We start from the raw sequence: 25831 nt of genomic DNA on the forward strand, positions 1-25831 counted from the left end.
AAGTCAACTTTATTTATATACTGTAGTGCTTTATACATTACAGATTGTTTTAAAGCAAAGCAATTTAATAGTTAATGTTAAATTATTCAATTAAAATATTGCTAATATTTTATTAATTACTTTAGTATTGGTACAAACTCCTCATACATTCTCATACACCGTTTTTTTTGTTACACAGTCTATGTTTTAATAATAAATTGGACAACACAAGAAAAAATATATATGCAGTCATGAATATATATGCCTCCAAGAAAAAAAAGTCTAGATATCTGTAACACTTTTGAATCAGAATCCCTAATAAAGAAACTTCATAGTTGGATTAAACACCCTGCACCCGAAACAAATTGCCTTGGGCACCATGTCAATCTGACAGCCTTACAAAATGGCAACCACGCTTCAAATGGTGAGGGGTATGGGGTCTGATTGGAGCGAGGGATGTCTCAGAAGCAGAGAGAGAGAGAGAGAGAGAGAGAGAGAGAGAGAGAGAGAGAGAGAGAGAGAGAGAGAGAGAGAGAGAGAGAGAGAGAGAGAGAGAGAGAGAGAGAGAGAGAGAGAGAGAGAGAGAGAGAGAGAGAGAGAGAGAGAGAGAGAGAGAGAGAGAGAGAGAGAGATACTTTTGATGTGGAGATAAGTTGGTGCAGGCTGGTGGTGGAGAGAGAGAGAGAGAGAGAGAAACACACTGCCTCCATCAGCACATCTTCACTCTAGGGATGCCGATTCTTTGAGCCACTCAAGGGCCTCCAGCTGAGAGCGTACAGTCCATACCAGAGGATTGTGACTCATAAAGACAGAGGCCTTAACGTCACAGAGCTCCTGCATTGCCCACAACATTACACATGCTTTGATCTCACACTGTAGTTTGCCACAGTCTAATCTCGGGCTCAGAGGAAAGGATTGCCAAATGCTCGTTTCTGAGCTCCCTGCTCCAGGAGGTGGTGAAAGGTGCCCAAACGGAATTAGACAAACACAAGCGCATTTATATAAAACAATTAAAACACAAGGGCATTTTCCACCAAGATAAGCTCTTTGTTTTAATTACTTTTGGCAGAAAAAATAAACATATTCGGAAAAATCCCAATGCACTCACTGCATTTCAAATAGTAGGATGCAACTGAAAAGACCTTTTGTGTTTGTCAGGACTATTTTTAGTTTGATGCATGGAATTTTAAGGTATTATATGCATATCTAGTTCAGTAATGAAACTCTAGAGGGCACAGGCTGATAGGTCCTTTACTTGCAAACTGCAATCAATCACATTACAAAATGACACAAGCTGATTGGCCTCTACTGATTTGGCAGCCAATGAGATTGCTTGATCAACATTTAAATAGTCTGATTCAGTGTTTGCTGTAAGAAATCCTCCACCTTCCCCAGCTCCACCTGTTACAGGATTTATGTATCGTAAAACTTCAAATAATAGCCGAGTCCAAAATACGTCTGTCTCTTTTACACGCCTGGTGTAGTGACAGGGTTGGGTAAATAAAGCCGGTCTCAAATAGAGGACGGGTCTGTTTTTTAATTTCGGTTGTATTTAATCTTCTAAAACCCGTCTGATCGTCCGCTTTTTGGCAGCCGCCAAAGCAAATTTGTGTCCCGCCAAAGTGATGTAATATTTGTGTCCCGCACAGTGATGTAATAGAATGACTGCTGCGCTTGACAGGGCGCAAACGAGCAGAGAGAGAGCGCCCCGGCCGCACGCGCGCACTCTCACGTCTTCAAACAACACGAGCGTTGTCTTGCTCTCTCTCCCTCGCGCATATTAATCAAAATCAATTGACATGATAGTAAAAGGTCGAAAGACCACAGTTACACATGGAGCATTTGGAGATTTTTAGAGATTAGAGACTCTTGGAACAACATCTCAATGAACAACATCTCAACACTAAATTATAAAGGCCTGTCTCATATAGATGCCTGTCTCAAATACAAGCCGGAGCAGTTCGACGATTTGGGAAAATAAAAGCGCAGGCTATTATTTGAAGTTTTACGGTATGTCTATTTATGCAGCAGCAGCATATCTTACATGAAATTAGAATATAAAACAATTGAATGTTTGGTTTCATTTAGCATTTATTGTCATATGAAATGTTAATTTTGTAAAATTAGATTATTTATTTGTAAGATTTATTGTATTATTATTTTGTACAATTTTTGAATGAATAAATAAAAAAGAAAATACATATTTTTGTTGTATTGTTTTGCATAATTAGTTTTAGATTTTTTTGTTGTTGAGTAAAACCAATATATTTTAATCTGGGAAAACGTCTAAATTTAGAGGATGATAATTTTGTCAAAAAACACTCTTCACCACAGCAACACTGGCTCAACCAATGATGTGAGTTTGGGGGCGGGATTATTTGTTTGTCCGACCACTGGCACATAGGAAAGTGTTTACAAAACCTGTTTGCATTAATCATTTTTTCAATTCCTTTTGGTGACACTAGTGATGCAGAAATTATCATCTTTTTTCACCCACCGTGACTGTTGCAGCGTGACGTCTCCACGAGCCGGTTATCCTGGTCATAACACACCATGGCTTGAAACCGGTAACCCTGTCCACACTCCTTGATATCCCCTTGCACTTTCATACCCAACAGGCCCTCTACTCGTCCACCCTCGGGAAGGATGCAGTCGGACCAGTTCCCCACAGGCTGGGCGTTGTACTTGTTGCAGGGGCAGTACTGGGTTTCGCTCAGAGGATACATCTGTGTGTTTTTACATTGCTCTCTCTTTTTGCTTTTACCTGTGGCCAAAAAAAACAAAACAAAACAAAATCACACAAACATACAATACTTGGATCAAAAGTTAAAAGGTCATGTTATCCATTTCAAAATGCTTTCATGTTTAGAGAAATACATATTTTTTAATAATACAATACGGTATGCACAGAAATGATCCTGTAATGGTATCTAGCTCCTTTGGTCAAAACACACTGATCTGGTAATCATGAGTAAGCAGACTTATCCAAATTGAACGACCTATGGCACTAATCTCATGTAATCCCTTTTCTAAAGTTGCTTGATTTACAGCAGGTCTTCCAAAGGGCAAATAAGTCTTTGGCACGCACCCTGTATTTTGTTAAACTCTAAGTAACTAGCTAAGCTTCTCATGGCACTTTATACTTAAGGTTAACACACTTTTCTGGTTCAGGTGAGGTTCAGGCATTTGCATTTAACAGAGAGCATTTTTGTAAAACTATTTGTAACAGAGGATTTTCCTCAGATTAATCAATCGTCCTCATGACTCAATAGACACATTTTTTTTTTTTATTTGAAAGAATACACACGATTTTAATAAAATGAGTAGGGATTTTTATTCTGGTTTGAAAACGGAGGAATATCTGCAAATTGATAAAGCTTCTGTTTTGAGGGTTTTACAGACCACCCAACAAAATAAAAGCCCTGGACCAGATAAAGTCAGTGGGAGAGTTTTGGAGAGTTGTGCTTATCAGCTCTGTGATATTAGTCATTTTATTTTTCAGACCTCATTGAAATTACACAGAGTACCCTCAGTGTGGAAAAAAAATAAATTATTGTACCAATTCCTAAAAAGACCAATGCCAAACAAATGAATGATCTTAGACCAATTTCTTTAACATCATTATTAATGAAGTGTTTTGAGAGAATTGTTAAATCTTGGCTCGTAGAGCATACTAGTCAGCTGATTGATCCGCTACAATTTGCCTATAGGAGAAATAGGAGTGTGGAGGATGCCACTCTGACACTCTTAAATTACATATATAAACGTGGATATCGGTAAGCATCATGCTCGTTTATTATTTATAGATTTTTCTTCAGCGTTTAATACTATTCGACCAATCCTTTTAGCTGAACGTTTGCTTTCTGAATTTAATGATCCTAAGTGTCTGGTGGCCTGGATTTTAGATTTTCTGACCAGAAGATCTCAAATGGTACGGGTGAATGGAGAACATTCCAGGGAACTGCATTCTTCAGTGGGCCGCCCACAAGGTTGTATTCTTTCACCTTTATTATTTATTTTATTTACAGATAGGTGTAGAAGTCAATATCAGACATATCATTAAATATGCCGATGATACAGTGGTGCTGAGTCTGTTAAATCAAGGTGACACAGAGCATGGGCCCATTTTGAAATATTTTTTGGATTGGTTCTCATTTAGTTCTCATTTACAAATTAATGTATCCAAAACTAAGGATATGACTATAGAATTTTATAATTCTGTCGGAACTACATCTAAAGTAGTTATTGCGGGTAAAGAGGTTGAGAAGGTCAGTTCATATAAGTATTTGGGTACATTGATTGATGATAAACTTAGGTAGGTGGAAAACACAAATTCTATTGTATCGAAAGCACAAAAAAAGGTAATATTTACTGAGGAAGCTTAAGTCCTTTGAAGTAGATAAATCCATATTGATAATGTTTTATAGATCTTTCGTTGAAAGTGTTTTAACCTTTGCTATGATCTGTTGGTTTTATGGATTACATGTTAAAAGTAGATCCCAGCTTCAGCACATTATTAATTTAGAGTCAAAGATTACAGGATCTGTTCAGTTGGGTTTGTCTGCTTTGTGTGATAGAAATGTTCTTAGGAAGTCTTTAACTATCCTAGAGGATACATCCCACATTTTGTTTCTAGAATTTGAATTGCTTCCCTCAGGAAAGCGATATAGAGTGCCCAAGTGGAGGACCGCTAAAGCCTCTAGGTCTTTTGTTTCAAACGCAGTTATGAGTGTAAATACTTATTTGAAACAAAGAAAAGGTACCGTGCATTTTAAATAGTAGCTATACGGAGATTTATCATAAATGCCCGGGGTTTTTGTGATGTTTTGTGATGTTATGCTGTCTTTTTTTGTTTTTGTTTTTTTGTGTGTTTCTTGTTTTATAAAATTTGTATGTTTGTGAGGTTGAAGCTACTTAAATTGCCCTGTAAAGGGACAAATAAATATTTTACTACTACTACACACATGAATATAACAGATCTATTGAGGAAATCAATAAAGGCAGGGGTTTTCAAACTGGGTTGCAGAAAGATAAGGATTTTTTCTTTTAATTCAAAATAATATATTTTTTTGTATTTAATGTCTTGATACATACATGCGTTTCAAAATAGTATTCAAAAGTAGTATGCTTTTATTTTAATAAATAAATACATACATAAATAATTTTTAATTTACTTTGGCCTAAGTACAATCATAATATGAAAGCCATTTTTTTATATTTTAAACACGTTGACTTTATAATATATACACTTTTATAATATACACACATATTTTCCAACATTACTGTTTGTATTGTATTAATAAGAGACTTTAGTATGCTCTTATGCTTAATATTAAATAAATCTTAACTACTGCTATGTATAATATATGTGTTATTATGCAAAGGATAAAAATGCATCTGAAAGAATGTTGCATCAAATGTCATGCATTATACAGTAATCTATTTCTGTTGAAAGCGACGTGGGTGAGAAAAGCCAGTTTGAGGACTTTGCATCAGGAAGTTATCATTAGACCTGCTGATCCAGCACTTACCAACAAGAGTCCTTTTCCTGGTTCGGACACCCACGCAATCAGCGGCGCAGGATGAGAATTTGGACCAGGTGGTCAGCTGGCAGTCATCCTGGCATGGAAGCTGGCAGGATTGAGTGAGTTGAGGCATAGGATCCGCAAACTTGAGACAGGCTGCAACGTCTGCAGGTCCACCGTCCAACTTCTTACATGAGACGGCTGGGGGGAAAAAGAAGAAAGAGATTATATATTGATAGACTTTGTATGCCAGACAAAGAAAAAAAAACTTTAAAAGGACAAAAAATGCACTTCTCTGGGTTAAAACTGATAAATATCAGCCAAGTCTCCCCTATAAAGCCACACACACAGAATAAAGATAAGCATCTTGTGATGGATTACACGAGAAGGCGGTTAAATGCCTATTGACTTGAGTAGCCGGACGGATCCAGATTTGTATCATTGAATGAGGGAGAAAGCTATTGTATTGGATTGTTTCTTCAGTCATGCTGGCGTATTGAGGGATACTGTTACGGGTAATGGTTGTTAATGTCAGCAGTGCTGAGAAGTTGGTATCTAAAGAAGCTTTTACCATTTAAGAAATTTATATTTCACTCAAAGAGCAAAATATGCTAACATCATCCATTTTTACAAGCAAGATGCTTCACTTTTCTTTTAATATTGTCTTAAATTTTAACACAATATTTAAAAGTAGCCACATAAAAAACGCTTTTATTTCAGTAGAACCTTCCATATGCGGTAAATGCATCTCTATCAGAGAAATCACATGCTTTAATAGTAGCAAAATCCACTTTCTCGGGGCATATATAACATACGACTCTCATCTTCCTTTTTCAAATATGTTTTTCAATCGCACCACAGTAATGGCCTGCATTTCAACCCTGAGAGGGTTTACTGGTGAGAGTCAGAGCAAAGGGTTGAGCTTCTGATTGCTTCAGAGAGCTTCCCAAACCTCTTAAAGAGCATTTCGTTTAAATCCAGAAGAGTTTGCACAAACCTTTGATGCTAAACACTCAGTCACAGATCAAATTAATACCAATCTCATGCATTTAACATGCATTTAACCATCTCCCCAGCTGCAAAGTAAAGCACAGCTACAAGCACCAACACAGTTATTTTGAAATTGAAAGATGTTGCATCTCAGAAGCCAGTTTTAAGTTGATAATGAGGGGTTTTCTGTACCTCTAGCCTGCAATCCTGGTCCACATGTCTCCTGTGATCCAGGACTGTCCTGCCGAATGGTCCAGGGCACCAACTGACACCTGCGCCACTTGTGGGTTTTCCACCTATAGCACAGATTTATACATATAAGGCAGATTAGATTTTTGCATATATGCATATTATATATATATATACACACACACACACAGTATATTTATATAGGATAAAAAATCGTCAAAACATTATATTGTAAAATATTGTAACAATTTAAATAAATGCTTGCTAATTTAATATGTTTTAAGATGTAATTCATTCCATTTTCAGCATCACTACTCGAGTCTACAGTGTCACATAGAAATCATCATAATATGCTAAGTTGATGCCCAAAAAACATTTATTCTTATCAATGTTGAAAACAGTTGTGCTGCTTCATATTTTTTGTGGAAACCGTGATCATTTTTTTTTCGATCTTTCGATCTTTTCAATCTTTGATTAATAGAAAGTTTGAAAGACCTCGAAAGAGCATTTATTTAAAGAAAACAATATTTTGCAAGATTATTAAAGACTTTACAGTCACTGTTCAATTCAACGAATAAATTAATAAATTAATTAATTAGCTTAATAAATAAAACTATTAATATCTTTCGGAAAAAAATATCACTGACCCTAAACTTTAATTTTAAATCATTGTACAGAAACTTCAAAAGATCTGTTAAAAAATGTAAATATAATACATATTTTATATTTGTATTAAATGTTTTTTTTTTACAATTCTATACTAACATTACAAATTATATATAATAAACATAATACACAATAATATAGTAATATGATGGTAAAGTAATAATATAGTAAGTTTAGTAACTTATTAAGTTTAGGAATTAATAATTGCACTTTTTGTTTAATTTTTTGATTAGTTTTTTTTAAAATTTCTGTACTAAAATTGTCCAGAGGTATTGTGTGCACCTGTAGCCTGGACAAACAGACGAAGCATCACATTCCTTCTCCTGGAAGAGCAGTTCTGGACAGTCTTGGCCCCCGTTAGCCGGAAGCTGAATGATAATGCGTTTCCTTGATTGCTTCTTTTTGATAGTACCACCTGGATATACACAAGAGGATGGACAGAAAGTATGAAATTGTCACGAATAAAAATAGAAAATCTTGCAAAAACAACATCCCACTGTTAAATCTAATCGGTTCAGTAGTCTCTCTATGACTGTGTTGCATTTAACAAGGCTTTCAGCCAACCTTAGCTTTAATACCTCTGAAAATGTTAATGCTAATGTATATTTATTCCAGCTTCCATCTGCTTTTTGGTTTAATGACTTCAATATAAAGTGCCTTTGAGAAATGAAATGATCGCAGCTTTTTTTCTTTCTTTCCTTGTTTTAATACATTTGTTTCAGTGATTATTACTTTCACTGAAGTTCTCTACTGGGTGAAGGCATCTATAAATATGTGCAAAGAATGTTAACAAAGAATCTGTTTCTTAACAATAAAAGCCCTTTGAGAAACATTTTTCTATTCTTCTTTAGTTCAAAAGATGCATCAGAAGTATTAAAGTGTATGTCAGTTATGTAAGTGTGTGAAGCAGAGCAGCACCTGTCTGGCAGGTGGAAGGGCAGGGTGTCCAATCACTGTACGGAGTGACCATACAGTCTCTCTTGCAGGGCAGAAGACACGGTCTTACAGTCTCGGGACGCAGACTCTCTGGACACCTACATATAAACACATTAATTCAGGATCTACAGATGCAGATGATCTTTAGAGGAAGCACACAACGTGTAAAAGTGTAAAATCTTATGATTCTCAGTTTTGATACAAACTTGTTCATGAAGCTTGAGTGCTGCTGTCATTAAAGCAAAATGAAAACAAACCAAATATTAAGACATTATGAAATAAATTGTATTTTCTAATGTTCAACTTTTCACACATTTAGTATTAGTATTGTAAACTAAAATCCCTGAATCAGAAAGATGCACAAATGTTACAGAGCGTCTTGGAATTATGAATATATTTACTTTTGTTTGAACATAAATAATTTCAAAAGTTTGGGGTCATTAATTATTATTATTTTTTGACAGAAATGTATACTTTATTTGACAGGGATGCATTAAACTGACCAAAAGTAACAGTAAAGGCATTCATAATGTAATGTAATTCTAATCAAAACAATTGCATTTCAAATAAATGATATTGATTTCTATTTATCAAACATTTGTGGTGGCATCCACAAACATATCATTACTCCAGTCTCCAGTGTCACGTGATCCTTCAGAAATTATTGTAATATGCTGATTTGCTTCTCACAAGACATTTCTTATTATCAGTTTTGAAAACAGCTGCTTAGTATTTTTGTGGATACCACCATAAAGTTTTTGATAAATAGAAATCAATATCATTTATTTGAAATTTAATTGTTTTGATTAGAATTATATTACATTATGAATGCCTTTACTGTTACTTTTGGTCAGTTTAATGCAGTTTAATTCAGCTTAGCATCACATGAAAAAATGTACGTATTCAAATATATTCAAATAGCAAGCATTTATTTTAAATTGTAATAATATTTCACAATATTACAGTTTTAATTTATTTTAAATCAAATATATGCAGCCTTGCCGAGCATAAGAGACTTAAAACATTAAAAAAAATATTAACGACCACAAACTTTTGGTAGGTAAAGTATATACATAGCATAAAAACGTGATTTCAACCTCTAATTTTGCATTTTTGTTTTTGTCATACGTTTTGGTATATACAACACATATTTCTCAATCCCCTCCCCATCCCTTCATCACACACCAATATTCCTGCTCCTTTCACATGAAATCGCATAACGATCAGCATGCGGCTCACGTGTGTATGTGAATGTGTAGATCGGTGGGTAAAGCCCAGCACATGAATAACCCCGGGAAGAAAGCAGGACTCATTTCCATTACCAGCATGGGGTCCCTGAGCTACACACCCTGTTTCCACAGCCACTGACAAAATAATGCTGCTATTAAACTGAATAAATAAACAGATCATTTACTTTCCCAGTAGACGCCTTTAGGAAAAGACCAGATCCAGATGCTTAAAACTACAGACGGAGCGCTCATCAACTTAAAGTCTCTATCTGTCTATAAAGATCAAGCGGAGGACCTCAAGATTGAGCTTTATAAACAGAATACATGTTATATAAATCTAACAATACATGTTTATAAACATAATCTGCTTCAATATCTGCTCCAACAAATGACAATAATAAAAAATAAATTAATAAATCGGGCTGTCTGTGACCCGCATGACGACACATATTGTTTAGACAGTATGAGGATCTAATTACAGTTAAAACACTGTTTAATAATTAGGACAAAATCTTAAGGAATTAGTGAGCTCTTTGTTACATTCTGTGAAGATAAAAATATATAAAAAGATATTTATACAATTAATAAAAGTGTATAATATAATATAATATAATATAATAATCAGCTAAAACTCTATATAAAATATAAAAAATTGCCTTAAAACTGCATGGGGTGATTCAATAACAGGATTATTTGTAAAATGATAGCGGGTTTGCTCCTCCGCCATTGATGCTGTGAGGAATGCTGCCAGTATAGATCCAGCAGAAAGTGAAAAGGAGTAATATAAATTGTGAAATTGATATTTTCCATGTGATATTAGTAGAATATTACATGGCTAGAAAAGGCTCTCTGCCAATCAGGTTCCAGAATATAATATATAAACTAGAAATAAATCTTTCGGCACAATTTATGTAGCTCTCTATTTGTCAAAGCATTTGTCCAGCATAAATGAAACGCATGCCATTTATAAAAACACATTTAAAAACATACTTTTTAGGAGGCACCTGTCCCACATTGACCCGGACACAAATGACTTTGCGCGTCTGCATGCCGACCGAGCAGAACGCCTCATTAGTGCCGACTCCTGCTCCGGCGCGGCTGAGCGAGCTGTTGGCAGACGGGACGGAGGTGTCCTCTATGCACTGACCCCAGGGTCCCGTCTGCCAGTGGTACACAGTGCAGGGATGATCATTGCAGTTGCGCACCTCCTGCAGGGCACTGCTGTTGGGGCACTGACTCCCACCTAGAAGATAAAAAGGGTCAGGTGTTACAATACTGGCTAAATCATAAACCCAAACTGTAAAAATACATCTGTACATTGCATTTTGTTATAAGTTGTAGCTATCCTTAAAGCAAAAATCTGTAATATAATGCACAGGGAATTAGAGTATATAACAAATATTGCAAATTGGATAGTTACTACAATGTATTACTCCTATGGAAAAACATTTTCTAATCTATATCAGCCTCTCAATATCTATCTATCTATCTATCTATCTATCTATCTATCTATCTATCTATCTATCTATCTATCTATCTATCTATCTATCTATCTATCACAATCTATAAGCTCACGGTCTAAAGGGCGAGTCCAAAATCACTTTTGCTAGTTTAACGACGGGAAAAACGGTCGGCGCACCCGTCGCATGATCTAAAAGGGTTGTCCTTATTCTCTTAATTGATTAATGGCTGTGTTTTAGGCGTAACGTGCAATAAACCAATCAGAGTCTCATCTCCTATTCCCTTTAAAAGCCAGTTTCGCTCGCGGCCTGGCGGATTCGCTATTTACATTGCGGAAATTGCAAACGGAAAAACTGAACACTTCTCTAGCAAGGAAATGGATCTGCTCGTGCGTGAGGTTAAAGCCCGCAAGCAGACCATCTACAGGACAAAGTGTACACGCGTTGTGGACCCAGCTATAGGCGCACATTATTAACACGCTCTAAAATAAAACATACTGCATTGCACCATTGACTTTAGACTTTGGTTGCCTCAAAATAGCAATGTGCCTGAACACAACTCGTGGGGCGCAAATGCATTTGCTATTCAAACAACGTGGTGCATGACGTGAAAATGATATCTGAGTCGGGCTGAAACTAGCAAAAAAACACTTGCGTCGCGCCTGCCGCTGCATTGCACCGGATGTATAATAGGGCCCAAAGTGTGATGCTACTACAACCATTTCCGTCAGGATGAGCGCTGCTCCCAAATTTATTTACCAGGCATTGCTTGGGTTTTCTTTACAACCTGCAGTCACGCAAAGCACCAGAATCCCTACGCCCAGACCAGAATCCCTTGAGGTAATGGTCAGCCATTACCTCAATGGTGCGTATTAACAACCGCACACCGATCAATATGGGAAAATGGTAAATCAGTGAATGAGAAAAACGGACAAACCATGTATCAAGCAGTGCTCCTTTTTCAAGAGCACCAAAAATAATGAATAATTGACTCACCCTTTGTAGCAATACAGAACACAGTCTTCCAGTAGCTCTTTATAAAAAGGTTATCGACTATTATCGCACACTTCATTAGACATGTGAGAACCATTAGAAAACACTTGCCGTGAGCAGCTAGGCACGGCCACCTAATGGCCCTGAAATAGAGAAAAAACTCTTCAGAGCTACAAAAGGAGGGTTATTTGACTTCCGAAGCATCTCATAGTGGTTCAGGGCATGCCAGGGCAGAGCATTAGCAGAGCTTCAAAAAGCTGCACCAGAATCACATTGTTTCAAATGGGGATTAACACTCCCTCCGGTTGTTTATTGACCTGTGACTCAGATGAAGACTAATCCTTTGTACAATTACAAAAGTGAGTCTGTGCACAGCTCAGAGTAATTGCATGTTCTTGGTCCATCTCTGCACCATTAAGAGCAGCAGTTCATATTGCAGCTCCAGCCATCCACATTGCATTTTGTGTTAATCATCATTTGATGTAGGACGCAGTGAAGCCTACATGACATCCTCAAGAAGTGGTGCATTTGAAATAGTCAAACCCTTCACTTAGAAAGAGCAAATATGTGTTACATATGTAACCGTGCATTAAAATGCATAATCATAAATATTTGAACATTCCATTAAAATTGTATCCTTTTGATATACACTAGGCTGTGACCGGCTAGATAACTTTTCCAGGACACTGAACAAGGGTCAGGGACTGGCAACTGAAACGGTCCGACTGTGATCTGTGAACCAAACAGACACATCGTGTCACCACCGGACCTGAAAACTGAATGATGTAACTGCAAGTTATGTATAACCTGCCCGAAAATGAGACCAAACATTTGATTTAGCATCATTATGCCTCGACTGGTTCCAACCATCATAGTTGCAAGTTATAACTGACACACTTTTTTTTTTTTTTTTTTTTTACAAATAACTTAACACGTAAGATTTTTGTAAATAACAATTTTATAATGAACAGATGAGGAATATAAATGGATCTAGCCACGTCATATATTAAATATGTTGCATATTATATGTATACTATTGTTCAAAAGATTGCAAAATGAAATATCAAATTCAGTAAATTTGTTAACATTATTACATCAAACATATTCAATTTATTTTAATAATATTAACAATGATTTTAATTGAAAGAATATGAATCAAATTAAAGAGATAGTTCACAAATTCTGTCATTAATTACTAACCCGCATGTTGTTCCAAACCCTTAAGATTGCGTTCATCTTCAGAAACACAAATTAAGATATTTTTGATGAAATCTGAGAGATTTCTGTCCCTCCATTTACAGCAACGCAACTACTGTACCAATTTGACGCTTCAAAAAGTTCATAAAGAGATCATAAAACTTATCCATATATATTGAGTGGTTTAGTTCAAATTTTCTGAAGAGACTTGCTCACTTTATATGATGAAGATATTTAATTTAAGCTTTTATTCACATATACCGTAATCATTCATCTACTCATCAGTTGTGGTAATCGGAAGCTCAAGCATGTTGGCTTGACTTGCGAGAACCAATGAGGTTCATTCTCGTGTTACGCAACACGTTTGAGCTTCCGCAAGCAGGTTCGGTTGAGCTTCTGTTTACAGTATGTTCGCTGATCAATGTTTAAATGTGAATAAAAGCCTAAATTATATATGTTCATTATATAAAGGGATCGAGTCTCTTCAGAAACTTTGGACTAAACCTCTCAATTCATATGGATTCGTTTTACGATCTCTTTATGAACTTTTTGAAGCATCGAAATGCATTCTGTCAATGGAGGGACAGAAAGTTCTCAGATTTCATCAAAAAAGATCTACATTTATGTTCCGAAGATGAACGAAAGACTCAATGACAGAAATGTAATTTTTGGGTGAACTATCCCTTTAAGTTAACATGTTTACTTTGCAACCTTTCTTTAAAAAGTTGTCAAAAAACAACAACAAATCTTTCAAATTCTCTTTGGCACCCCTTGTGCAGCTCTTGGAACCTCTTTTTAGGAGGCCCTCACAACCTATAAACTCCATAGACTAAAATGAGGTAACTAGATTGGGATTGTTAATTTCTGTTCCTACAGAGACAGCTACAGTAGGTGTTGCTCCTGTTACTTCTTCATGCACAACATGGACAGCGAAATGACCATTGCTTCATGCTATTCTCGCCATTATCTCACACAGAGGCAGATGGCAAGCAGAACAGGATCTACTAAACTTCATGCTACTGTCAGCACACATCTGCTTTCTCAGACGCTTGTCATCAATTCGGTGCACCGTCTCCTGCACCGTTTGAAGGCTAATAGAATACCACAGCACGTAGAACAATTCGCCACAGGGCAGAACGCGTCATTGCGCATATGTGGACATATATTTGTGCTAAAACTGTAATATATAAAGCAATCCGTCTCCACAAACACACCAAACACACTGCCTTTGATTATAGCACTAGAATGACCGTAAAAATGATTGAAGTGATGTTGAAGCAAACCAAGCCGATTTGCTCTCAGTCAGCAGTGCAAGTCCTGTTCCCTCAAGCTGCATATTTGTGGAAATGGATTTCTGGCTGGAGAGTGGTGGAGGGAAGGAAGAGGATTTAGCCCAAAGCAACCACTTATCCATCAGTCTATTACACATCAGATACACACTTACAGCCTGAGCTCACCTGAGGTTTGAATCACTTAACACTCAAAACCTTGACCCTTATTACCTTGTTATGGGCGGCGTGTTAGCCCGCTCACATGGAAGAAAGTTAAACTAACATAAGGGAGGTGTATGGTGTAAGATATTCATAATCTGATCATGTTTACTTGAACATCTGCATGGATATAAATCCACAGCCGTAGAAATAACGGTAGTGATTATATCTAAGGAAGCAGAAATCTTTGGAGAGACCTTAGCAAAATAGTCTAGTTTTGCACTTCATCTAGATGATCCATTACTTTATTAAAATATTAATCATAGAAAGGGCTATAATGTTAAAAATTGTTTTCAGCTGGATGCTCTGAGGAAAGGAAAGCTCATGTTGCACATAGTGCATCAAGTAAAGCAATGCTTTATGGCAAACTATGGTAAAAAATCGACTGTGACCTGACAAAATTGCAGACAAAAATGTCACACGTTTTCAGTAAAACTCTCTGGGTCTGAAATAAAATATTATTTACAAGCATCATGTGTGTGAATCGATGCTTATGAATTTTAAAACTTCTTAACGTTGCACCAAAAGAAGTTTGGTTTGGCATAAAGATGGCAAAAATGCTAAAAATGTTACAATTGTTTTTTTTCAAAAGAAATTAAGGATACATTAAATTGACCAAAAGTAAATACCTTATAATAATTTCAAAAAATATATATATATTTTATTTACTTTTTTTATTTTACTCTTTTAAACTTTCTATTCAACAAATAATCAAAACAAATATCACAGTTTTCACAAAAATATTACTCAGCACAACTGAGTTGATTATAGAAATACATGGTTTTGAGCAGCAAACCAGCCTATTATAATGATTTCTGAAGGATTATGTGACACTGAAGACTGGAGTAAAATCACAGGAATAAATCAGGTTTTAAAATATATTAAAATATAGTTAATTTAAATAGTAAGAATTTTTTACAATATCACTGTATGTTACTGCGATTTTTTTTACATATAAATGTAGCCTTGGTGAGCACAATAAACTTTTCTTCATTTTTTTTTCCTGACCATAAATTTAAGCATAAAATATTATTCTCAAATATGTTTGAACTGATTATTATGAATTTTATTCATTTTAACTTCTCACTGTTGCATCAAAAGAAGCCTGTGATATCATATAGATGCGCAATTAAATTGCTTCCACGTTAAAATGTGTTTTTTACACTCATAGTCTTATAAACAATAACTACAATGTGCATAATATGTAGTAACATACTAAGGTACATCATTGTTCGGCTCAGCGAAAATCTAGTTCTAAGAGACGTTCACAAATCTCCTGTCCGAGCACCAGCTCTCACAGAAGAATCTGCACCACTTAGGTGCCGGGGTATAAGTGGTTCAATAATGGTAAAAACCCTACCGTCCCCTGAGTCGTAGGCCAGAATGGAGCGTGCTCTGGTCTGCTTGCCCTCGGTGTTCTTCCCTGAGCAGGTGTTGGAACACAGAGACCAGGAAGTCCAGGGACTGAGCACACAGTCTTTTGGACAGGACACCTCACACAGGACAGGCATGGGAAGGATCGCATCCCGGCACAGCTGCCGGTCCACGTATTCACCTGGAAACAGCAAAACACGGGGCCTGTTATAATCTCATATCCTAAATAAGGATCCCTGTGGACTAGCAAACATTATGTGTAAGCCGATATGGAACCAAATGAATATGACAGGCCACACTATAACAAATTAGAAACCATAATGATAGGACAAAGTGTAACAAATTTTGTATCCTCAAAAAAAATTACACCAACTGGTTTCAAAAAGGGAAACCTAAATTGTGTGAACATTTATACACTTCACTGTGCATAAATCTAATCACACAAAGAATTCATACTCTGCATGTGATCCACAGCCAAGTGCTGTCAAATCTACTCTATTCCAGACTGTGCACAAAACACACAAAAAACAAAAAAAACCAAAAAAAAACCCACCCACATTTACTCACACGTACTCCTTTACACATTAACACTCTGCATTAACACTGGTATATGTATGCACAAACAGGGCCGTTGATCAAATTCAGAGGAACCAAGACTACATTTATAAGGCTGGGCACATTCATAATGTCCCCTATCCACCAGTATTTTGCAATGCAAAAGTAGTTTTTTTTTGTGTGTGTGTGAGATTTTTGATTCTATTTATTAGCCTATAGGTAAATAATTAAGAATAACAAACCGCCGTAAGTGGTAAAAAATATTTGCACTACACACCGGTGTGTTTCTGATTATGATAATGAAATTAAAATAATATGATGACAATTAAGCGGACGACAGTAAAAGATGATCCTGAGAAGTTTGCAATAACATGAAATTCTAGCCAATTTAGCCACTGCAACTATGTATCATTAACATTCTGACACGCTCATATGTGTACTTGAGATGATTAAGATTAATAAGATTAATTACTTAACCAAAACAACAAAAAAAAACACCAAAACAATTTGGTTTTCTGAACCAAATCAGAAAAAACAATAAAAAAACAAAGCCAACAAAAATCTCACAAAACAAAAACAAAACAAAGCAATGCAAAACGAACATAAAAAAGCACAACCAGACAAAAATAAAAAAAACAAAGCAAGAAAAATTAAAAGAAAACAATCAAAACAAAACAAAATGTTTTGTATTGCAAAACAGTTTGCAAAACAAAACAACAATACAAACCAAAAAAAAAAAAAAAAAAACCTATAGCAAAAGCATAATTTGCTCATAGAGGTCATCTGAAAGACATAGTTTTGGACACCAACCCCTCTGTGGATTGTGCACCAGCCCCTAAATCGATCAGTGAACCCCACCCCTGAAAAAAAGCCCAAAGTGACAGAAAACCCACTGAGTCAGATGACACTGCATGACCCCATGGGACACAACAGATCTATTCTCATCAGCAACAGACAACAGGAATCAATAATTGAGAGAAGAGGGGAGGCACTAGGGAACAATGAGGAGTGAGGGTTGAGACTGGGGGCGGGAAAGAGTTACACTTTCTCACACCGCTGGCATTGATACACATCCAAGAGGAAGCATTTCACATCAGGAAGAAATCATTACAGTCCATTACAGACATTCATTTGCTTTTTAGAGGTTTAATTTGAAAAACAAGACAAAGTGGATCTTAATACACTAAAATACACCAACTGGCTGAGCCCAACACCCCAAAAAAACAAAAATCTATTCACAACCACACATTTATAGAGCATACAATATCCATGTTAAGCTGATAGCTGTGTTTTGGAACATAACCAGTCTAAGCTGATCATTAGCTGGTTACAATAAAATAAAATAAAATAAAATAAAATAAAAACCTACACATAAGGCACTTCTCACAAATCCTTCAGACTTGAGGAAAAACAAATCAACTGTCCTCATGAATAACTCAATGAGTACATGCTGGGGGAACGTAATATCAGCTGTACGTCTAGCCCTTATACATTTCAGATGTGTTAAACCTCACCTGCGTCTGACTGTCCCCTGATGGAAAAGAACCAGACAGCATCTGACATTTCTATTGAGCGCTGTCACACTGTGATGAGGCTGCACACTACTCTTCTCAAAGTTAATGAGGGAGAGAGGGAGTTCAGCTAAATGCATACTGACTCAGAGGGACTAACAGAGTTAATTTCATTTATACAGGCGCCTCTGCGCTGGTGCCAGAACAACATATTCACCATCTACCCGTCTGCAAGGCAGGACAAAGAAAGAGGTGACCTTGAACAAATCATATTATTCCTCACTAGAGCAAGGTATCTGGACTTAAATGGGTCAACATGTTGCAGCAAGCGCATGGCAAAGAGGAACAGAGTAATGGCCATTGTTTCTTTCAGTTTTTGGATTCTGCACTCTCTATAGTGCACTCAAATACTATTTATTCATTTGGGTGTAAGGATATAAGGATATAATTGAATGAAAATTGATACTTTTTGATTTTACAGGTGTTTGATCATGTGATCTAACAGTTTTCGTATTTGTCTAACATTAAAAAGGTATTAGATTAAAACTCTTACATTGTATATGTTGGTAATTTATTGTTATAAATGTACAGTAATGGCAGAGAATAAGCAATATTAAAAACAGTGTCCGCTCAATTTTTCAGCGGCATTGGTTCCACAAGTATTTTTTCCATTTATTTCTCACATAGGGATATATATATATGGCATGTTTTGCTTGTTTCGACTCTCTGATTGGTGGAATTTTCTGTACAGCATCATGGGTAATGTAGTTTTTCACCATAAATTCTACTGTTAAACAACTGTTATAAAACTAAGTCGAAATAATGCGGGCTGACGCTTTTAACAGCAGCAAATAACGTCGATTATCATCGTAAGGTTATCTTTAGGGTTTATAAGTTTCCCATGGAGAAAATTAATGAAGTTTTTACTTCCGGAACCCGACTGGTGCACACAAAACTTCACCCAAAAATGAAAATTCCCAAATAATTTATTCAGCCTCATGTCATTCCAAACCTATATGACTTTCTACATTTTGTGAAACACAGAAGAAGATATTTAGAATTGTTTTAACCATATAATGGAAGTCAATGGGGTCTGGTGTTGTTTTGTACAGAAGAAACATCCTTCAACATTTCTTATTTTTTTCATTTACAGAAGAAAGTAAGTCATACAGGCTTGGAATGACATATTTAGTATGTTAATTAAGGCATTTGGGTCCCCAGACAAAATCTGACCCACAAACGGCAGCCCAAATCATTAAATTACCATATCAATGACAAAATCAGCAGTGATTTGCATCATATTTATACATGCCGGACCACTTTGACCCACATATACAGTATAATTAAGAGGAGAAAAGTTAGCTCTGTATTTTAGGGTTAATACAGGGTGATCAGTTTCTTCAGTTAATAAATTAATCATCAAACTGTTTAATTAATATACAGGCAGCTACAGCTATAGAATCAGACCGCTATACTGTATAAAGTACAGTTGTTACACATGGCATGTTAAGGAAGGTCTCAGGGTAACTGTCTAGGCGATGAGGTTCGTATGAGGCAGTCGTCACCATGGTGACAGCTGATGCACAGAGAGTATGACACCTTCAGTTGGTGTGAATGGGATGCTTGGTTATGAGCCTTGCAAAAGTGATTGAGTTACACACACACACACGCACACCGCCTCTCTCTCTCTCTCTCTCTCTCCCCCGAGTCCTCATTAGCGATGTGAATGCTGAGGTTCTGGAATGTCGCAGTAATTGCTATGTCCGCATACTGAAATTTACTGGAACAAGGAGCGAAATGTGAGGATGTAAAATACAATTACAGTGCACGCTCATAATTGATTCATTAATGCAAGCCGAGTCGTGTCGCACCCCCAGACAAGACATTAACAATAAGAAAGAAGTCACAGAGTTGCCGGTTGTATTTAAAAAGTGAATATTCTACTTGTCCCTCATATCCACATTCATTTAAGGTTAATTATTTTTGATAAGCTCACTGAATGAACCTATTTTACTTCCACATGTTGGAGACAGGCTTTCCACTTCGTTCCTTATAATATTCACTCAGCTATGCTCTAGTCTCTATTATATGAAATGAATTAGTTTGGATGAATCAGGTTTGCGCCACTGAATTTTGCTCCCTCATCAACCAGAGAGAAGTGTTCATCCATAAAATCCCATTAAAAAGAAATTGTTAGTACAACATAACTGGGTCATTTCACTTCTCAAATATCTATAAAGTTATAGGCTCTATAAATAATATAGATCAAAACCAAGACAGACGAGAGGTTTTCCAGCTCTACATAATTAGATATACAAGTGGCTTTGAATAAAAGCTTCTCAAACAATGTAATAGCTCTCAAGCCAACCTTAAGCAATATTAGGTTATTTGTGCTTTGTGTGATTTGTTATTGTTTTTTTTTTTTAAATCCCTTATGCACACCATAGCTGTATTTATTTGATCAAAAATAAATACAGTTAAAACAGTAAAACTGTGAACTATAATTACCATATAATTATATATTACCATAAAAATATAAATTAAAGTAACTGTTTTCTATTTTAATATCTCTTAAAATGTAATTTATTCCTGTAATGAAAAGGCTGAATTTTCAGCATCATTACTCCTGTCTTCAGTGTCACATGATCCTTCAGAAATCATTCCAATATGCTGATTTCCAGCTCAAGAATCATTTCTTATTATTATCAATGTTCTGTGGAAACTGTGTTACATTTTTTCAAGGTTCCTGAATAGAAAGTTTAAAAGAACAGCATTTATTTCAATTAGAAATCTTTCATAACATGTCTTTACTGTCACTTTTTATAAATTTAATGTAACAAAAATAAATAAATAAAAATTCGTACTGACTCATACTTTTGAACGGTAGTGTGTTTGTTAAAAAAAAATGTTGTTGTTGTAGAATGAAATGTTTCCTTTCTTTTTTTTCCCTTTTAAAATACTTAAAATAAATTCTAATAAAATGGTATGGAGTTGGTGGAGGATTTTAGGGTTGGTATAAAAATATTTTTGAACACCTACATTTTATCAAAGTGTACCTATTATGCTTTTTCGAAAATATTACCTTTCATGCAGTGTGTAATATAGATGTAAGTGAAAGTAAAAGGTCTGCAAAGTTTTAAAGATCAAAGTGCAAACCAAATACAGTTCTTCTATCCAAAAATAATGAACTGATTCTGAACTGCCGAAATGAAACGTCACTAATTTCAGTCTCACTTCCCAGTAGGTTTGTAAAACATTTGCATAATGCCAGCCTATGGTCTTCATTGGCTGCCCGCGAGCAACATCTGCTTTGACCCGCCCTCAAACACTATAGTTGTTTTTTTCTACTTTGTGCTTTTCCACCAAGTCCACTTTGCTGCACTTCCAAAAGATTTGATACGGTGGAACTGATACGCTAAAAACCACTCCATCACTACTGTTCGTATCATTGTGTATAAAAGTGCTGAGGAAGCCTCCAGAGCTGAAATTTAGATATGATAATGGCCGTTTCTGACACGCGCTGTGAGTGGTCGACCAATCGTAACTGATTGGGACATCTGACCAATCAGAGCAGAGCATGCTCTCGGAAAGGAGGGGTTTAAATAGACTTAATTTTTTACTGAAGTGTTCCAGACACTGTGAGAAAAGAGGTGATGCTGCAATGTATATTATCAGAAAATGAAAGTGTTTTTTGACCTTGGATGCATGTAAACCTATTGCAGGAGACCTCCAAAACAAAATCAGGAACCTTTAAAATAGCACAATAGGGGTACTTTAACAAAATGCATATTATAAACAGATGTCCAAAAAACAGACGTTAAAGGGGTGGTTGATTATGATTTCACTTTTCTAACTTTAGTTAGTGTGTAATGTTGTTGTTTGAGCATACACACCATCTGCAAAGTTACAACGCTCAAAGTTCAAAGCAAATGAAGATATTTGCTTTTAAAGAAATCGTTTTTTAAGGACTAAAACAAACGGCTGGTAGGGACTACACAACATTACTCCCGGGTTAGTGACATCATCAACCCTACAATTTCCATAAACCCCTCCACCGGGAACACGATTTATAGATTGTCATGACAGAATTCATAGATGCCACCTACTTCCTTAGAAATAGAACGCCGCCATATTGACGACCGATCTCGCCCGGTATGGCCGCCCAAAAATAAAAGTAAATAAACACTGTAAATTTTTAAATAAACACCCTGTAAGGACTCCCAATTGAATTGCACTCCAATATATCCTTGGACCATAGACTGTAAGGTAGAAACCCAAAAATCAAGAAAAATCACATCGGACAGGCAAATCACATGGTCTCGCGCATCCAGTCGCGTTGCTTCTGAAATGCTCCTGGTGTGAGTTGGCACCGCGTGGAGGACAGAATAAAATCTTGTCGGAGCCGTAATGCACTGCAGACGTGTGCAGTGTACAGAAGGGGTAAGGTCGAGAACAGTTCAGACGGTTCTCGTTTATAGTTATCTTATAAGTGTTAAGAAAAGCCCTGCACGAACGCTCAGTCACATAATCATCGTTCAGATCACCGCTAGGGGGGCTTGAGATCATCATAGGGGGGGCTAAGCCCCCCCAAGCCCCCCCTTGACACCGGGCCTGCTCTGACTAGGTAGTGAGTTGTTAGCTAGCTAACGTTAAGTGGCTCAGCTGGTAGCTTGCCAGCTGTTAGCCACGGATCTCGGCTAGCTGTCATTAATCTGGATTAGGCCTGTCGCGATAGTCAATAAATCAATTAATCGCACGATAAAAAAATAAAAAAAATCGATAATTTTTCTGGCCCCGATAATTTCCATTTGCATGCTTGTTTGTTTTCCTCGTCTCTCTCTCTCTCTCTCTCTCTCTCTCTCTCTCAGAGCTCAATTCATTACTCGCGCACTGTCTATGGCTGCACACTTCGGGTCGGGTGTGTGCGCACAGAAAGATGAGACATGTTACAATATGAGACATTCATACAATATGAGACATTTCTTCAATCCTTTTTTTTTGGTACAGAATAAAATACCAGTTTGGGGTTCCTGTTTCGGCTGTTGTTGCAGCTAACTGCACAACATATTGCAGGCAGTACTGAGACCGTCGGTCGTCAAGATGGCGGCGCAAAGCTACAGTGACGTCATGTGAACCGTAGGAATATGCTAATCAATGACTCTAAAAGACAGTTAACTCCACATCAGCTACATCAATTCATCAACTAACCATTCAGAAATGTCCTGTTGCATTCTACATGTTGTCACTTCTTCTTGAGTCTCTCCACCATTGTCTGACTCCGGTTTGAACATAAAAGGCTGAAAGTTTTAGAAAGGTTCAGTGTATGTCTGTGTGAGGTAAACAGACACAAGCTGTTGAAGCTCCGCCCTCTGTGGCGGGAGCAGCAGCTCATTTGCATTTAAAGGGACACACACAAACGGTGCATTTTTGCTCACCCTAAAAAAAGTGACAATTTTAACATGCTATATAAAGATATCTGTGGGGTATTTTGGGCTAAAATTTCACATACACACTCTGGGGACATCAAGAAATTATTTTACATCTTGTGAAAAGGGCATTATACCACCCTTTTAAAGCAAAAACGTTTTACAACCATCCTCAGTCTCCTCAATTTCAGTAAATTGAGGCATCAGTGTCAGCTATTGGTCACAGATCCAGGTATGTGCTTGTCCCCAGGTAAGCGGTATTTTTCTCTGATCCCACAGATGGTGCAGATGGTGCTGGTGTTAGTTTCCCTAGGTTCTTTGAACTCAGTCAAGCCAATAAAAGCCAAAAGCTATTGGATAGTTTTGTGCCTTTGGGATGGTTAGACGGTAGACCGCCCCGACACATGTGGCTTTGTGTTTAGAAGACTAAAAGGCAGCAGTGCCACTTCTGATTGCTCTGAATTTCCCCTCTGGCCACTCTAACAATAGAGAAGTCCTACCAGCCGCCTTTGCAAAAACAGCAATTACGGCATTGGGCATGAGTCCAGAACATAAGCCCTATGGACCGAGTTCAAGAATGGACCCAGCTGTACGAGAAGAAAACAATCTGGGTTTGTTGCTGCATTCGACACAGTGCACGCCTGGACATGACCCTTAAATAGAAAATCTATTCAGGCAAAGATTTTTAATTAGCTTGAATAATTATGAAGGATGGAATCAGTAGCATGAAGGTGTACGACTTACCATCACTGTTGATACACTGTACTTGTGGGTTCTGGGTTCCAGGTCCGCATACTTTGTCATTGTCAGGCACACACTCCTCCAGCTTCACCAGTAGCCAATCATAGCAACTGGGCTCTTCACAGGGAATTGCCTCAGTCAGGTGGGGGCAATTCCCTGTTCCACCCGTGGGCTCATTTATGATTCTCCTTTTCCTCAGTTTGAAACCTGTTGAACAACACATGAGACTCAAAGTCATTCTTGAGTTAGTTGACTTGACCAGAGGAAGTTGTAGTGAACAGTGTAAGTAATTAATTTGTTGATGTTTATCAATTCAAATGACTCATAATTCGGTTTACTTGCTGTTGTTTCTTGCAAATTCAACAAGCTTTCTCATAATTCCACATATATTTTCCATTACAGGTAATTACACAAAGATAATATAATATAGAACAATTTATACACGCCATTCAAAATGTGGGGTCAGATTTTTATTCAGCAAGGGCACATTAAATTGAATGAAAGTGGCAGTAAAGGCAGTAAAAAATATTACAAAAGTATTCTATTTGAGATTAATGGTGTTTTGTACTTTCTATTCACCAAAGAATCCTGAAGAACAATGGTTTCCACAAAAATAGTAAGCAGAACAACTGTTTTCAACATTGATAATAAGAAATGTTTCTTAAGCATTAAATCAGAATATTAGAATGATTTCTGAAGGATCATGTAATAATGAAGACTGGAGTAATGATGCTGAAAATGCAGATTTGCCATCACAGGAATAAATTACAAAAGTTATTTTAAATGGTAATAATGTTTTACAATATTACTGTTCTTACTGTATTTTTAAATCAAATAAATGCATCCCTGGTGAACACCAGAGATTCTTACAAAAACAAATATTACCGACCCCAAATTTTTGAAAAGTACCGTATATATAATTTATAATATTTTTATACAAATATTTATGAAAATTAAATGAAATAAAATAATATACACTGGGATGCAATTTGTGGACTGAGGAATTTTCCTCTTGATGTTCACAGCAAGCCGACACAAACCCACCACTTCAACCCAACTAATCAACTAGTTGGTGCAACCCCATGTATTAGCCCTCTTAACAGTCACAGTGTGTTATTGCGCAATCACAATACTATTACATTAAACATATCGGCCCATTAAGTGTGCAAGATGACATAAATTACTGGAGCAGCTTATCATAATGAATATTATTATTCATCACTTCATTATGATTGCTTTTCACCAAAGGGACTAATGGATGCAGCAATCCATTAATACAGAAAAAGCTTTGACGCCAGGGATATTCCCATTCAAGGGCAGGGAAAGGGCTGCAGAGGAATAAAAAACAGAGTTTTGGGGGGACACTGGACTCATGACCAGTGCAAGGTCACCTACATGTACCCTGCCACCACCCTCCCCTCTCTGGCGCTGGTCCCTGGCCTATTGTATAATCCACATTGCTGTCTGGGGCTGATAAGGTAATATGGGAGAGGGGGGCCTTTAGGAGAAAGCTGGAGATGCCAGTGTTGTCCCATTCTCTGATTACTTCTGTCCCGCTCTCTCCTTCTGG

General features: G+C 36.8%; 1 protein-coding gene across 1 annotated transcript in view; it reads right to left on the reverse strand.

Moving 5' to 3' along the window:
• The window catches only part of thsd7aa (thrombospondin, type I, domain containing 7Aa), a 122019-nt gene that overhangs the window by 32504 nt on the left and 63684 nt on the right, over positions 1 to 25831 (reverse strand). Inside the window, exons 6-13 of the mRNA XM_077196122.1 lie at positions 24265 to 24468; positions 16015 to 16209; positions 10505 to 10757; positions 8268 to 8383; positions 7632 to 7764; positions 6687 to 6790; positions 5511 to 5705; positions 2477 to 2743 (exon numbers count right to left, since the gene is read on the reverse strand). Of these exons, the coding sequence (XP_077052237.1) occupies positions 2477 to 2743; positions 5511 to 5705; positions 6687 to 6790; positions 7632 to 7764; positions 8268 to 8383; positions 10505 to 10757; positions 16015 to 16209; positions 24265 to 24468 (1467 nt within the window). The remainder of the gene's footprint in view (positions 1 to 2476; positions 2744 to 5510; positions 5706 to 6686; positions 6791 to 7631; positions 7765 to 8267; positions 8384 to 10504; positions 10758 to 16014; positions 16210 to 24264; positions 24469 to 25831) is intronic.

The sequence above is a fragment of the Siphateles boraxobius genome, unplaced genomic scaffold (genome assembly GCF_051911475.1).
Source record: "Siphateles boraxobius isolate OS27281-9 unplaced genomic scaffold, OSU_SipBor_1 35, whole genome shotgun sequence".
NCBI classification, from domain to species: Eukaryota; Metazoa; Chordata; class Actinopteri; order Cypriniformes; family Leuciscidae; genus Siphateles; species Siphateles boraxobius.